Below are 16,472 nucleotides of genomic sequence, written 5' to 3'. Positions count from 1 at the left end.
AAGTTTTATTCAGTCTAACCCAACCAGCAGGTCATCATGGTGTCAAGAGCAGAACTTTGAAAACCAGTGGCACTCATGATTTTCCTAACATCGCAGTTTCTAAACTGTGTTGGTTTATATTATAATAGATGTTTCGTACTGGTGTAGTTCTGTGCAAATAGTTTGGATTTCTCATACCTAAGAATTAAAGGAACTTGGAGTTTTACATCTAAATCTTTTTAACCACCAATAAAGTAAAACCATCTTCTTTTGCATGAGAAGAAAACTCAAATAACTGCTATAACATTTTACATTCTCCCTGTCTTCCTGTCATGTTTTCTAATTAAGGCATGAATGAAGACTACTGGTGGAACAAGACGAAGGTCTAAAATAGATCCTGACAGCATGTTGTCAAGAGGAGATTAGAAAGGAATGTTCAGCAAACAAAGGTGGTCACTAGAGTTCAGTCAGGGCGGCGTTCTCACTGCAGAATGAGCTTCATCTTTGTCTATTCCTCTGCTTTCCTTTTTTTTCCTATACTACACATGTAGTAAAATGCTTTACTGATGTTGTCTGCTGAGGTGTTACTGGAGGATTATTTATCTTTAAAAACAAGTAAAAATGACTTTAGGTCAGCAGTGAATTATGATGAATTCACAGTGAAGGAGCTGCCTGACCTCAGTGACCTGTGGTTTCACAGATTAATGTCAAGGTTCTTTAATTGCTCTCCAGCATTGAAGTCCTCCTGGAAAACTGACCATTGCTGCAACATTTCTGAGTCCTGTTCAGTTGTAGGTCTCTATAGACGATACGGTACAGTTAGGGTGGAGCTACTCAGGGTGGAGCTACTGTGTCACACAACACAGTCCACTGATTACGAGACAGGAAAGCATCACTGCTAGCAACAAGCATGAGCATCATATTTGTCATCACACTTCTGTGATCCCACATTAGGCAGTGGGGTCGGTCCAGTGAGAGTCCAGCTGGTGGTGGAAATGCTCTACTGAATTTACCAAACCATAAAATATTCTGATTACTGATGGAAGGATGCAGGCATGCAAGCCTAAAATATGTTTTTTTTTAAACATTTTTGTTAAAACTGTCACCATGTTGTGACAGTATAGCACGAGATAGAAAATGTGAAAAATATATTTTTGATTGATTGAAAAAAATCAATTTGTGAACAAATCTTGTCCCAGTGCTGACTACAGAAACACACCTCTTAGTCAGAAACAACCATCAGAGCCAGGAGGAGGGTTTTATTGCTGTCAATCCTCCTTGTGTACATGCTGCTCACCCCTCCACCCGCTGATCTCTGCTCTGCTTTGGCTTCTTCCTGACAGCTGAATGCTGTCACCATGACCACCGTTTTTGGCGGACAAACAGTTTTCATGGAACTGTTAAGTTGTGTCTCTGCCCTCAGCACATTGAACAGCGCGTACACAAGAGTCACTGACAGCACTAAGACCCGCCTCCTGGCTCTGATTGGTTGTTTTTGCATTTCTTCAGATGGCATTAATAGTTCAGGGAGGGGCTGCTGGAAGTTATCTGCCTCATGTTATACTGTCACAAAATGGTGATAGATTTAACAAATATGTAAAAGAAATGTAAATTTTAAAAAAAGTTTAAAACACAAAACCTCCACCAAAATCCACAGTAAATATATGGATTTTATTGATCTTTCTGCCTCCCTTTAAAGGTCTCAGCAGCCTTTTGTTCTGTAAACATCTCCGTTAGGACAGCATTGTTCTGGGCAGGAAAGAACTGTTTATTCCCATGGCAACTTGGACAGGATGCACTATTACTGGTAAAGACTGCAGCAATATTATCAATCCAAAATAATCATATTTGCTTTTTTAAGTGCAGCAGAAGCCTGAGCAGTGAGTTCAGCTGCTCTGGGGTTCGAGATCTAGAACATCACACCATCAATCTACTAGATCTCTGGAGACATCCAAGGAGAAGGAAGCTGCTTCATCGGCCAAATCGTTTTAGCCTACAGGAACATGGATGTTTCACACACAATGAAAGGCCAAAATTTTAATCCTGGCTTATTTCTTTATTTATCAGTAACAGAAATTTGAATCTGAGTTGACCTGCAGCCTGTATTCTGTCACCTGAAGTGGTTAGAATATTCCAATGCCTTATGGGATATTCCTTCAGCAGCCTTGCTCAAAACAACTTATTGCCAATTTGTTGCAAGGCAAACAGATGAAGGATCAAAATATGATCAAATACAGTCAGAATGAAGCACACCCCCTTAATATTTTATGGTCTGACATACTTAATGACATTTTTCATCAACCACACTTTGTTTTCCATTTTGACTTCATTTTTGTTTCATGCAAAAGAACAAGATACTCGATAGCAGGGCTGCACAGTGGTGCAGTTGGCAGCACTGTCGCCTTGTGCATCTGAGGTTAGTTAGAACAATTTCAGAACGCAGTACACCAGACCATGCGTCCGATAGAATCAGGGTGTATTTTTTGTTTACAGTTAAAATAAAACATTTGTACTGACAAATATGACCCAGTTTTTTTGTTGTTGTTTGTACACTTGTTCAGGACTTGATGGTCCTTTTCTTTCCCAACCTCCCAGTCTGGACTGGGAAAGCAGCCATCAGCAAAGCCAGCATGCAGCCTGGTACAGCTGCGTCTGGGGATCAGGGCGCTGAGGCTGAAATAGGATTATCTCTCCAACTACATTATTTATTACACTGTAGCTGTGGGTTACTGCCGTCCAAACTCTTTACTCTGTTGGCTTTAATGCCATGGCAACCATTTAGCCCAAAGTTATTCATACCCCTGGCAGATTTAGATCTAAATATATTTTTATTCAAACAAAAACTAATTCTGATAGGAAATGACGCGGGTGTCTCCAAAAAATGGTTTCAAGACAAAGTTTTAGGATGCCACTTTTGGACCAAAAAAAAAATTCTCATTTTTTATTCAAAAAAAAATTCTCATTTTTTATTTACATTTTAGCAGAAAATGGAAGCTATGAAGTTATTTATAGCCTTTAATATTTAATTAAAGCTAACAAAAAGTAAAACAGTATAATTGAACAAATAAAAATAGAACCAATAATGTGATGATGTCACAGATCAGGTTTATTCTGTGGAATTTGAGAAATTAGCTTTTAACATAAGTTTTCAGATGTTCTGAATAACTCAGAACCAAAATGTGTAAGAATAAACCTGAAATAACTCTTAGAATAGCACATAGTAATGTCACTGTCCTACGGGCAGTGACATTACTGTATCACTACCTTCTTATGCATACATATACATATGAATAGGTATGTTTAAAGACTGATGTTTGAATTGCAGAATTTGGAAATGAGGCCACATTAGCTTAAAATATTCCAGATTAGTTTAAGATTAAACTAAGAACAACAATCAGTCTGTGTTCATCAAACAGTTCACAAGCCAAAGCCTAATTTAAAATGAAAATATTTTCGATAAAAATAAAAAATCAAAATTCTGAATTATAAATGACTTCATTGATTCTTATTATATATTTTTATATTTACTTTTCTTTTCTGTTTTTTTTTTTTTTAATCTGATGAGGAGCTGTAAGAACATGATAATCAGAATATCATGCTGTCCTGATTTTAATTGAATTATTTGTACAAGACAAGGATTAAATGTACAGGACATTCTTATCTGTAAATAGTTTGTCTAGAAAAGACAATTATTTATAATTTACATTTTCCACTAGCTTAGTTCCTAACTTTGTCTTGAGAAGAGGCTTGTTCTTTTGAATTCACCATGTCATTCCAACCCACCTCTTTAACAGTTCAATTCTCAATTAAACTTTGCCCCATTTTTTATTGATTAATTGATTTATTTAATTTATTCACTGTCAGTTTTAATAAAACATAATCTTTTGTCTTAGTTAATGTCAAACAGCACAGACAGTAACATGGGGGCAGGAAGTAACGGGGACAGCACAACATTCAGCTGGGATTAGTTCTTCTCTCCCCTGGCACTGCATTTCATTTTGATACGCGAGTTCATGTCGTATAAATGTCACTGTTGGTGATCAGAGGAAGGAATTTTAGTAAAAAAACATCCACACAGTTCCGTCAACATCTGCTTTATCAGACCCAGGAAAGTGTGGAGACATTTTGTCCTTCCTGATTTCTAGTTTTCTTCAGAAAAGACCCTGGTGAGGTTCAACGGTAAATGGCCTGTAGTTGTGAAGCGCTTTATCAAGTCCGGATGACCCCAAACGCTCTATGCTATATCCAGTCACTCCCACACACACTCACACACTGATGTGCCACAGCCATAGCTGCACTGGGCAGACTGACAGAGGAGAGAGAGGCTGTCAGGCACCAACAGGCAAAGTGTCTCTACCAAGGACACAACAACTTTAACATTTATGGAAAAAGGTAGATCTTTGGAAATGTATGCAGTCATTATTAGACTTTCCACAAGAAGGGACAAACACAGGAAATAAAACCCCTGGTGTTCCAAAGGTCAACAAATATATAACGTCATCTGATGTGATTTTTATAAGTTTGGTCTCATTTACACAAAAGTCACATAGAAAACATAGAACTGGAATTTCAAAGCTCAGAACATATTTGGTATTTTCTAAACGTCAGTAAACACTCAACTCTGAACTGAACAGAGGAATCTGCAGGATTCCACATCATCAGTTTCATGTAAATGGCTGATCTTGGCTGAATCAAATCTCCAACCAACACTGTGTAGTCTCTTTGTTGAGATGTTACTGGGACTCGACAAAGACTGTATTGTTACTTGGAACACAGATTGTCCAATAAAAGCCAAGTTTTCAAGTCCAAGTCCATGTAACCCAGGTGACAAGTTCAGCTTTAAGTTTTCTTCTTTGTGTTTAGTGCTCCTTGAGAAACTCTGAGCAGAAACTTTCTCAAGTGAAAACTCAACAACTCCTGAATCCTGTCCTCTTTGGCTATTTTGTAGAACTGATGAAATGCTCTAATTCTGTCTTACGTTCACCTGAAACTGTTCCCACAATAAGAAAACCAGAAGATTTTATTTTTCCTGCAAGATACAAATAAATGACATGCAGTTTTGCTTTCTCTTTTCTCCTGGGTCTCCATCTTAACATTTTGTGCTGCTGTGCTTAAGAACATTTCAGTGGTTTAAGTGGTGTGGATCAGCAGTCACTGCAGAATACACAATGTGGCAGGAAAAAAAAACGAGCAGAGCGACAAAGCAAAGGGAGGGAGCATGTAAAGGTTTCAGTCAGGATTTTTCCCTGCAACATTTGGATAGAATCTGTTTTCAATTTAGACCAAATAAAATTCCCTAGCTACCGCTGGCCTGCGTGTGCTGAATGCAGATTAGCAACATTTTGCAATGCAGTGTCGGGAGATAAGATGTAGCCCACCACAACGGGCCGGCGGCCAACAAACCACAGCACTGGATCAGTCCCCCAGAAAACAGAGAATAACTCTGATCCAAACCCGATAGTTACATATATTAATATTATATGTGTGTGTGTCCCTATTCTATTCCTTTTAGTAGTAACTGTGTTACTTAACTTTCTGTATCATAGCTGGATTCTGAATAGGAGTGGGCGGTGTTGACTTGGAAGATATTGTGATAACAATAAAAGTGATGATGGAAAAAGTATTTATTATGTCTTTTTCATGTAACTGTCTGACTGTGACTGTATGGCACAGCATTCAAATCCTGCTCTGGACAAACATTCCCATCTGAAACAAGCTTCGCCTCTGACTTACTGATTTATATCACTAAACTCCACACGCTTACAATATGTTGGATCATATTTTCAAATTTACTGATACTTATTGTTCTTGTGGAACAGTGGAGAAAATATTTTAAAAAGTAACTTTTCAGATAATGCCAGCTGTACTTTTTTAACATTAACTGAAATTTATGGAAATAATAATTAATCAAAACTCTTATTATAGATTATACTGAACCAATAAAAAAAGAAAGTTTGGTTTTGTATTTCCCATACTTTTCCTGATTTTTCTTGTATTTTGCTGAGTTTTATTTTCATTTTTATTGTTTGAATAAGTGATCTCTCCATTCCATTCTAGAAGGACTCCAGAGCGTCTGATGGACGCAGGTTCCACCAAACCCCAGTTCTACACAAGTAACGGACCGGTTCCCCTCACTGGGACGGGAACTACTCCAGCAGCCTGCTCTCACCTGTTGCTGGCCCAAACTGTGAGTTGCTCAGCCTGGGCAGCGAGGAGGATTTCCTCTCGGCCAGTCGCATGCGGACCTGCTCCTGGACCCTCCGGACTTTGGCCAGCGGGTCCGCGGACTGCCCGTCCGAGGGCAGCACGTAGGCGGTACACGAGGAGTTCGGTTGCAGCGCGGTCAGAAAACAGCCGTCCGCCATCACAGCGGTCATACCCACTCACAACGTGGACTTAAACAACCTCACCCGGGCAGAGTGTTGAGAAAAGCAGCGGGAGTAAATATTCCAACGGTCCCGAGTCCCGTCAGCGTCAGAGGGAGAGTCCGAAATGGAGAGCAGCGCAGCCAGCAGCCCCAACATCTGGAGGCGGGAGCTGCGGGGGAGGAGGTCCGGGACAAATCCACCTGCTGTCAGAGACAACCCGACACAGATGGCTTGTGTTATTGTTTAATAGTAAAATGCATTATTCTCGACAAATAAAATAGTAAACCCTATACGTTTGAAAGTTGAGTAGAAGGAAAAAGTGTGGCAGAAAAAGGCGCACAAGCTACAGGACTGTGAAGGAAAAGGCCATTGAAGCATTTCAGCACCCTGCGGCTGTCTGCACCATCCAGCGTCACCTACAGCTGTCAGGCAAAAGGAGCCACGACCGAGGACTGAGGGCACATACAGGCCCATTCAATAAGGAAGAATATTATTGAAATGTCCATTTATTTCAAGAACCATTTTCACTAAATGAATCACATTATGTAGGTAATTATACACAGATAGACCTGAAAGCCTTTGTTTCTGTTAATTACTATGATTTTCCACTTAGAGTTAATGAAAATATGACATTTAAAATTAGAATAATACATCGGGCCAATAGAAAGAAATAAAATAAAACCAAAATTTAGCCTTAATGGAAAGTTTGGTATTGCCTGCTTTGTCAGGTCCTGGGTTGTATTTAGTTGTTTGAGGGTTTGATTTATTGATTATAGTTCCACATTATTTCTGTGTTTCTTAGTTTCTGTACTTTGACTAGATCAGCTTTGTCTCAGTTTTACCATAGCTCAGTCCTTTAGTGACTTTAGTTTTATTATTTTCCTTAGTTATTCTCTGTCTCTCTCTCCTCACACCTGCAACTTGTTTCTAATTATCATCTGTTCCTTGTTCCATAATCAAGCTCCCCAGTATACATCTTACTCATTCTCAGTCACTCTTTGCTGGTTTTCTGTTTCTGGCTTCTTTAAGGTTTTTTGTTCTACTCTGGCTCCCTGCATTCCCAATGATTTTCTTTTTTGCTCTTTAGTTTTATTAAACCTCCAAATCCACTTGACACCTCGACCCAGTGTTCTTGGGTCCACCTTCAACATCCAACACAACATAAAGGTTGTTCATTTTTTCAGGTTATTTAGTCTGACAGAAATGACCCTGATCTGAAGTCAGGTGATGGGAACGCTCACCTCGTCTCAAGAAGGCTGACCAGCAGCTTGTATCTCATTCCTTTTTATCACGACCCATGTCTCATGACCAGAAGTGAAGCTTGAAGCATCTGAATGTCTGATGTCACTGATAAACAAGCAAGAAATCAAATTGTACATAAATAATGAGGTTTGCACAGATTGCAGCTGTCTGGCTGATCACCTTTAAGAGCCCTGACCTGCCAACTCCAAGTTTAGCCAATACTGGCTTTTTTTGTCTGAAATGATGCTAAATACAGCAAGAAAGTCGCTTAGTCGGCAACGGTGGGTTGACAAGGTACGTGCAGACATGACCTGGTGGTGTCGGCCTCTCAGACAAAACTCTCTCACAGCAGAGCAGAAGAGGGTTGGGATTTTAGACCATTGAAGATAGATAAGATCAGTGGATAAGATCAGTGGATAAGATCAGTGGATAAGATCAGTGGATAAGATCAGTGGATAAGATCAGTGGATAAGATCGGCTTCACATGTAAGTATCAGCCGATTACTAATCTCCCAAAAACTGGACCAGATTTATTGGTGCTTGTGATCTTACGAAACATGTGCAGCTTATCCAGAGGAGAGAAAACCCAGACTCTTCATTTTTATCTCCCTCAACATTCACTTCAAATCATGTTGCATTCCAGGCCCACTGAAGTGGGAAGTCCAGTTTTCATGTTACAGCTCTTTTCTTTCCCTTAACTAGTAAACCATAAATAACGTCCCGTTTGGAGACCAGCATGGCGGTTCCAGCTGGTTTGTTTTGGCCAGGCTGGACTCCTGCATGGAAAACTGTTTTCTGTAGTTTTGAAGACGTCTCACATTTCAACAGTTAATCTCAATGGTGACTGAATGCTATTAATGCTTCACACTTGATTTTCAGCTCTATCTGGTTACGTAATGCATCTGTAAGTCATAACGTTATGATCTCTAATGCATGTGATGCAAGTGGTTGGAAAATTAAGAAACAGAGAGATTCTTGGCCAATTTTAAACAACATTTGGAGCCAAGAGAGGAGGCTTGGGTGGAGTGTCAAATCAGGAGTGGTTTAGCAAACCAGCTTAGCTCACAGCTCTACTCATGTTAAAAAAGTGCTTGACTTCAGGTCAAAGTGATGAGAAAAGATGAGTACATGAACATTTCCGAAGCACTTTTTCATATTCCCTTAAATATGAGGAGACATTCGAATGCCATTCTCCATTGTCTCAACTTCATCCTACTCTTTTTCCTCTTTTTTGTTGCTTACATGTCAGATAATGATGAATGAGAGCGGCGGATGATTGTGAAATCAACACACTTTTCCTGTTTGCTGACCGATTGTTTCAGGGTCCAGGAATGTGGAAATAACTGCACCCAAAGCTGACATGAGAGGAGGAGGAGGGGAGGTCTGGGAAGCTGCACTGGAGGAGAGCTAATATGTCAGGAGCAGAGAGGCCTCTGGGAGGAATTTCTGCAGCCTGTCTCTGAGTCGGGAGCCAAAGCCAAGAGGTTTACACACAAACCCCACACTCAGGGTTTGGGTGTAATGAGGAGAGAGTTTCATTTACAGTCCTGTTCCCTCCCAGAGGTCACAACCTCTTCTTCTTTGTAAACTCAGTGGTGAATATGTATAATTTTCTTCTCTTGCTCACTAATTTATGTGCCCTTTTAATCCTCCTTAGGGCTGCGGGGGAGGGGTGGGAGCTTTGGGAAAGAGATGATAACTCCACCCACCAGAGGTCAGCAACCTATCACAGGCACAATGACACAAAACAGGAATGATCATGTATGTTCACACACTGCAGTTACTGACCGTACTCCAGGACCTCCCCCCCCCCCCCCCCCCCCCCCCCCCCCCCCCCCCCCCCCCCCCCCACACACCCCCATATGTGTGTGTGGACAGTTTGTTTTAATTTCTTTGTCACATTTAAATGTTTCAGAATATTTAATACAGTTTTCTATCAGACTAAAACAACCTGAGTGAATACAAACTATTTCATTTATTGGGAAAAGTTGTCAGAACCAATCTGGTCCAATGTGAAAACTGTCTGGACCGCGATTAAGGATGCACCGATCCACTGCTTCCACTTCCAATACAGATACCAATATTCTGAATTGAATTTATTGTTTGTCTCATGTAAAATGAGATTAAAAGTCAACTCCAACTGTACGAACAATGTATGAAATATGTACAATATAAAGCAAGAGAAGACAAGTGATATTTACTTTATTTACAATATTAATCAGCTAGATGTATATGCACACATACTTACTGTATATAACCATAATTAGTGCATGTGAGTGTTCAGGGTGTTAACTGTTTTTGAGTCTGCTTTTGTTTTGATGCCCCTTTAGCGCCTCCCTGAGGGCAGCAGGGTGGTGTAAACATCCACCACAGAGGGGAGAACCATGCAGAACTCTGAATGGTTCTGTCTCCTGTTTGGAGACAGGTTCTCCATGTTTGGTTCCAGAACCAGAACCAAACATGTAGAAGCAGCATTCAGCTTCTATGCACCACAAATTTGAAACAAACTTCCAGAAAACTGCAAAACAGCTGAAACACTGAGTTCCTTTAAATAAAATATAAAAGCTCAGCTACTTTGATTCCTATTAAGTGGAACATTGAAAAATATATTTGGTGTATATTTGATCATTTTGATGATGGAATATTACAAAATTTATTGTTTTTTGCTTATTTCATAATAGGTTGCTGTGTTATGTTTTTATAGTGTAAAGCTCTGAATCACCCTGTTGCTGAAATGTGCTACAGGTAAACTTGACTTGATTTGATGTATATCTTTTTCTGACATACTGTTGGTTTTGTCCCAGATGTTTTGCTTTTTGAGATTTGTAGCCTACTTCATATAGCCAGACACGTTCACCTTAAGTCATGTCTTGACTCTAAAGATGATCTCTCCATAATCAGCCCTGGGTGTGGCATGTTAGACTGACTCAATAAATGAGGTTATCACAGTTCAGTGCAGTTTATTTGCGATAATCATCATATTCATTCAGCTCAATATTGCACAAGGCCAGAATGAAAACATTTAAAAGCTGTCTTCTATATTACCTAAGGTTGATTTATCTTTAATTAAAAATAGTTTTCACAAAAAAGCAAAATCAGTAGAAATATGTAGGGGAAAACACTTCTCACACCTGAGGAAAAACCCAGGAAACCCCCTGAGGTCACCAACTACCTGAAGCATATCTAGTCACAAAAAACAAAACAAAAAAATGATTTTACTCAAAGCAGGTTTGTACACAAGCAAAATAAAAAATAAAAAAATAAAAACGACTTTATTAAAAATGTGTTTTTCATTCATTTTTTGAGCAACAGAGGATCACTGAAAATCTCATGACAGGAGCGTGAAGACATTCTGATTTGTGTTCAATATTTGCACATAAATTTTGATGTGTGGTTTGACTTTTTATTGCGAGGCAAATGGAATGAAGACGAGCAAAGTTTCTGGAAAAACGGCAACATAACAGTGCAGACCAAAATGTTGTAGCAACATGACAGCAGATGCTGCAGATCAGTGAGCAACTGAGCGTTTGTTTCAAATGAAATTCAGACGATGTGCAGCATAGTGGGAAACACTGAGGCCTCCTGAATGGCCTCAGTGACAGAGTGTGGAGGAATTCCTCCAACAGAGAAAGGCGGGATTTGCACCAATGACTGGTAAACAAATGTTTGGATTTGCAAGAAGATGGCATGTCTCCAACTGGCACTAATGATATTAAAATAAGTGTCCATGTGGCGTGATGCTTTAAAGCACTTGGCAGAACATCTTTTACGGTTAGTTAGATGAAGGGAAGCTCCAGATCCCGTTTCTAAATGTGGACCAAAAAGTTCTGCTTCGCTCTCATGTGACCACATCGGCGCTGCGACAAACTGCAAACAGCAGCTTTCCTCTCGCCTCTCCTCCACTGAGGTCAGACATGTAGTTCATACCCAACAGTTGTCCTGTCGACCTGAGCTCTGGATCTCTCCACATCTTTCAGCGGCCTCTGTGATTGGCTGTCAGTTTCGGTGCTTGGCCAGGTATTGGCTGGACTGTCAATGGTCTTGTGATCAGTCTACAGACTCTGCATTTCTCTGTTGTTCCTCTAAAGAGCATCAGTAGAAACCTGTAAAGTGCATGTGTGAAAACAGCTGTGGAATTATTAGCTCCTTTGAGAAGATGAGCACAGACAGTCTTACACTCTAATAATGCATACGAATTGGAGATTATTGATAACAGATTATCTTTTCAACTGCACAGGTTCAACAAACAACAGTCATTTGCATGGGAAAAACTAAATTGACCAGTTAAAATGTAGCACAGCATTGTGTTTGTCCTTTTCACTGCTGAGTGAGCAGGAACGGTTTTCATTAGGAAGGAGGAGTGGAATTCAGAGCATCTGGGTCCAATACTGTCGACTGTTAATCACACAGACAGACAGCAAGAAACTCTGTGTCAAGATAAAGCAGCAGCACAGAGACGTAGAGAGAGAGAGAGGAGCGCTGAGGCAATCCAAACAAATCAACTTTTGGCTGGTGAATCCAAAGTTGGTGACCTAAAGGATGTTTACTCTGTCTTGGGCTGACTCTATCAGAGTTGGGTCAAATGGTGAAAACAGCAGAATGAACTTTGGTTTCTATCAGTAAAGGCAGACGCTCATCCCCACATGGTGGAACCATTATCTTGCGGTTTTTGGTGATAAGAGTTTCACAATGTGGTATGTACCTCAGAAGCTGTTTCAGTTTTCACTTTGGGATTTAGGGGTTTAGAAATGTTGCATAAACTGATGCAACATTTTATGCAAAATTGTCCATCATCTGGTTCTCAGGTAGAACTTGGTTAAACATGTGACTCAGAAACTCACACAAGAACAGAACAAAGTACTTTTTACTCCTTTAATATCACAATATTTATAAAGTTTACATAAACTTGATCAGTGTAATCCGCTCATTGTCTGATATCTTATTGGTAGCATCTCAAACAGAAAAAGCTGAAAAGCTGCTTTTCAGCTTTTTCTGCAGGGATCCTGTTTGTAACTGTACCAATATCTGTCACAATGTCCACGGATTATGGTCAATCTCTTCATTTTAATTTGGCTCAGTGTATTTCTGATTGTTTCTGAGCATCTTCCAGCATGTAAATCCTTACAATAAAGAAATCTACATAGGAAAAAATAGTCCTCTGCCCATTTTTATGCTTCTTATGAAATGAATTTAAATAAGAATGGAGTTTCAACATTGAAAGCTTGCTTGTCTTCTGGTTCTTCTCTGATTTGAGTTTATGTGTGCAACATGACTACCTCAAAATGTTTTTAGGGTGTGCAGCTTCAAAGGCATTCATGACACAGGATGCAACACTGAAGCTCCACAGAATGTTTTGATCTTCATTTTTAAAAGAAAAAGGAAAAGTTTATGTATGAGACATATAGGCAGGAGCTTTGGTGGTGTGATGTGGACTAAAAGCAGCATACAGATCCTCATTGTACATTTCAAACAGTGTTCAAAACAGGAATCCACACTTTCCTTCCAAGCAGCCTGACATTCTGTGACCCTTTAAAAGCAACTTCTAGGATTTTCTAGAGGATTTTTCATTATCTTTACTGCCGTTTGAATCATTCTAAGCATTTCAATCTAATCATCTTCAAATCCTCGCCATTTAGGTTCCATAAAATAACTTTCCCCAGCTCTCCTAAACTGTTCCAAAAATGTCTTAAATTTTTTCACCTTGTCCTGAACTGTTCCAAAACTGTCCAAAACTGTCCAAAACGGTCCTAAAATTGTCCTCAAACTGCCCCAAACAGTCCTAAACTGTCCAAAACTGTACCACCCGAAAACTGTACCAATGTCCCAAAACTATCTCAAACTTTCCTAAACTGTCCCAAAATTGATCTAAAAACTGTTCCAAACTGTTCCCCTACTGCAGGGTCTCAAACTTGTTTTCATTCTGGACCAAATGAAGATCATGAAGGTGCTCAAACGGCTTGTTGTGGCAGAATATATGAATTAAACTGTTCATTAACAAATTGTTAATATCACAGCTTTCTCTGCATTCAATCTGTACTCCTTAATAATATTTTGATGTAATTTGGCCCCATAGGGCTAAACAAATTAAAACCGATTTAATTTGACTGATCAAATAATATTTAAGTTCACGACAGTTATCTTGAAGTTGTATTTCTGTGGCCCTTTGAGGCTTAGAGGGCCACAGAAATAGCTGTGGTGGACCAGATTTGGCCCGTGGGCCTTGAGTTTGACATCTGTGCCCTCCTGGATGGAGGTGCAAACTAAAATCACTTAACATTATATCGTCAGTTATCATCAGACTTCAGACCTGGGAAATATATAATCTGGTTAAAGAAACATATTTACTACAACTGCTGTTGCGCTGTAGCAAAACAGCCACGTATTGACTGTGATATTAGTCACATATTATATTAGATGGACAACGTAGAGGAGAGTCATGAGATAGAAGGTTTGACCTTTTCTTTAAGTCACCTAAACTCTAAATGTGGTCTACATGAATCAGAGAAGACTCTCCTCTATGTCTCATTGTTCATCACTGATATGGCTGAACACTGAACTCATCATGGGTTCATAGGTCAAAACACTAACGGGAAGAAGTTTTCTGTTTGTGATGGAACACTTTTTCCCCTCTTTTGATTTTCTTACTGAACTGTGTTTCACTGAACTTTGACTTGTTCTTCTGCTGCCCTCACTCAGTCTCATCCGTCTTGCAGCTCCTGGTCATCTAAGGAATGCAGGGAGGTTTTCCTGCTGAACGTAGGAGGGCTCCGTTTGTGAAATCTTAGCATTTCCTGTCAACCACATGGTGAAAAACCGGACAAAGCCACTCATGCTGTCATTTGTTTGTGTTGCTTATAGTCTACACTGCAGAACAAATGTTCTGACTTTTTCATGACTTTTTCTGATCATATTTTGAGAAACTCTCTGACTGTTTGTAAAGATAACCAGACTGCTGTCCCAAATAAAAGCACCCAAACACAGAATGAGGAACATGAACACACAAGCTGTGTGTTCACACACGCTGTCTGCCGTCTGTAAAAATAAATTCTTTGTGTATTGCACCCCCTAATGGCAATGTTTGAAACTGTTTGTGTTCACATCTGAATCAAGTGACTGATTTCCTCCTGGGCAGGTCAAGTTCTGCAGAACCCTGATGACCCAATGAAATGATTCAAGTGTGATGAAGCAGAGAATGTAGAGGCTGCTGCTCTGGAGGACCAGACTTTTTTCTCGAATAAGCAGAAAAAAAATTCCCAAATATCAAAACAAGGAAAAGTGAAAACTTAAAATTTATTCAAAAAGTGAATAAACCTTGGGCGCAGTGGTGAACCAAAGGTTTTATTATGTCACACAGTAAAAGATTCGTAAAGCTTCAGTATGTAAATTTTATTCTCTCTTTTTTTTTTTTTACATATTTGTTGAAACCGTCACCATGTTATGAGTGTGGTGTAAAACAAATCTGTGAAAAAAAGAAACAAAAAAAACATCAAGAAACTAGAAACCAATCAAAACCAGGAGGAGGGTCTTAGTGCTGTCAATCACCATCCGTGTGGCGCTGCTTTTCCCTCTCTTGCACGCCTCCTGTTCTCTCTAAAATGCTGCAGCTGGCATAACCTGTCCTGAATGCTAATGCTTGTTAGCATGACCACAGGCAACTGAATAAACAGTTTTCCTGTAACGGTAAGTTATTAGCACATTGAGCATCGAGTACATGAGGTTGATTGACAGTGTCAAAACTCTTATCTTGGCTCTGGTTGGTTGTTTTTGCTGCATTTCTTCAGATGGCAATAGTAGCTCATGGAGGACATCAATCTTTTCACAGATTATCTGCCTCATCACATACGGTCATGTAATACATCAAAAATACTCATCTTAATATGGACTAACTGACCGCTCCATGGTTTGAACCGTGGTGTTAATTATAATCCCGGGCCAAGTTGGGTGACACACATGGGTTTTTAAAACAGTTTGTTAAAAAAAAAAGAAGCATTAATTCAGTAAAACTTTTTAAATCTGTGATCATGATAATTAATTTTTATTTTTTTTGTCAAATGAGTTCTATTCTATCTACAGGTTCATGTATCACTCACTGATAAAGACTGATAAAGACTCTCTATATCACAGAGCAGCATGCTTCAAAACAAAGACCAGACCAGCAAATGACTTACTTGGAAAATACATTTAATCCCTTTAAATCCGGGCAAAACAAAGTCCACAAGGGCAAAAAGAGGGCCAGACTTTTGGCAGTGAGCGTTCTTTGCCAAATAGGAAGTATATCAACTTGGAGAAATGCAGTGTGTCCTCATTAAGAGCCAAATAAATGCTGTACTTTATTCTTTTTACTTTATTTTAATAATCTGGGGGAAAAGCTGACCCTGCCACTGAACACCTCTCTCCCCCTCACCAGACTTTGTTTGACATACCAGACAAAGATATCACGATACAAAGAGAAAAAAGGCATACATTGTTCTCTACAACCTTCTCTACTAGGATACATTAAAGGTGTATTACACACTTCCACTGTTTCTCAGTTTACAAGGCATGGTTTATATAGGCTAAGACTACATAGGGGGTTAGAAAGATGCAGTGAAGTATTTCCAGGCAGTGCTGATGTGCATTGGCGTGTGTGTGTGTGTGTGGGGGGGGGGGGGGGGGGGGGGGGGGGGGGGGGGGGGGGTGAGCAACAGCTGCATATTGTAGAGTAAATTTGGACCCCAAACAGATCTGCTGCCTCTGCTCCATCTGGGCCTCTACTAAAAAGTGTTGGTACATGGATGGCAAACATCAACACTCAGAGGTCAGAGGAGGACGTCACCATGTAAATGGAGACGGATGGCCAATATGCAAAAACCACAAATGTAGTCAGAATTGTGATAAACCTAC

General features: G+C 39.7%; 1 protein-coding gene and 1 long non-coding RNA gene across 2 annotated transcripts in view; one reads left to right on the top strand and one right to left on the bottom strand.

Moving 5' to 3' along the window:
• Positions 1-6,696, bottom strand: part of pkp3b (plakophilin 3b) — a 28,379-nt gene extending 21,683 nt beyond the window's left edge. Inside the window, exon 1 of the mRNA XM_032560456.1 lies at positions 6,149-6,696. Within this exon, the coding sequence (XP_032416347.1) occupies positions 6,149-6,356 (208 nt within the window). The 5' untranslated portion in view covers positions 6,357-6,696. The remainder of the gene's footprint in view (positions 1-6,148) is intronic.
• A 2,740-nt stretch (positions 6,697-9,436) lies between these two features.
• Positions 9,437-15,079, top strand: LOC116718476 (uncharacterized). The gene is made up of 2 exons (XR_004338936.1): positions 9,437-12,283; positions 14,303-15,079. It is a non-coding gene; the product is annotated as an uncharacterized LOC116718476 (long non-coding RNA).
• The last annotated feature ends 1,393 nt before the right edge of the window (positions 15,080-16,472 follow it).

Source organism: Xiphophorus hellerii, chromosome 4, assembly GCF_003331165.1.
Source record: "Xiphophorus hellerii strain 12219 chromosome 4, Xiphophorus_hellerii-4.1, whole genome shotgun sequence".
NCBI classification, from domain to species: domain Eukaryota; kingdom Metazoa; phylum Chordata; class Actinopteri; order Cyprinodontiformes; family Poeciliidae; genus Xiphophorus; species Xiphophorus hellerii.
Note: the sequence above shows the minus strand (reverse complement) of the source record. Positions and strands in the feature narration are given on the sequence as shown.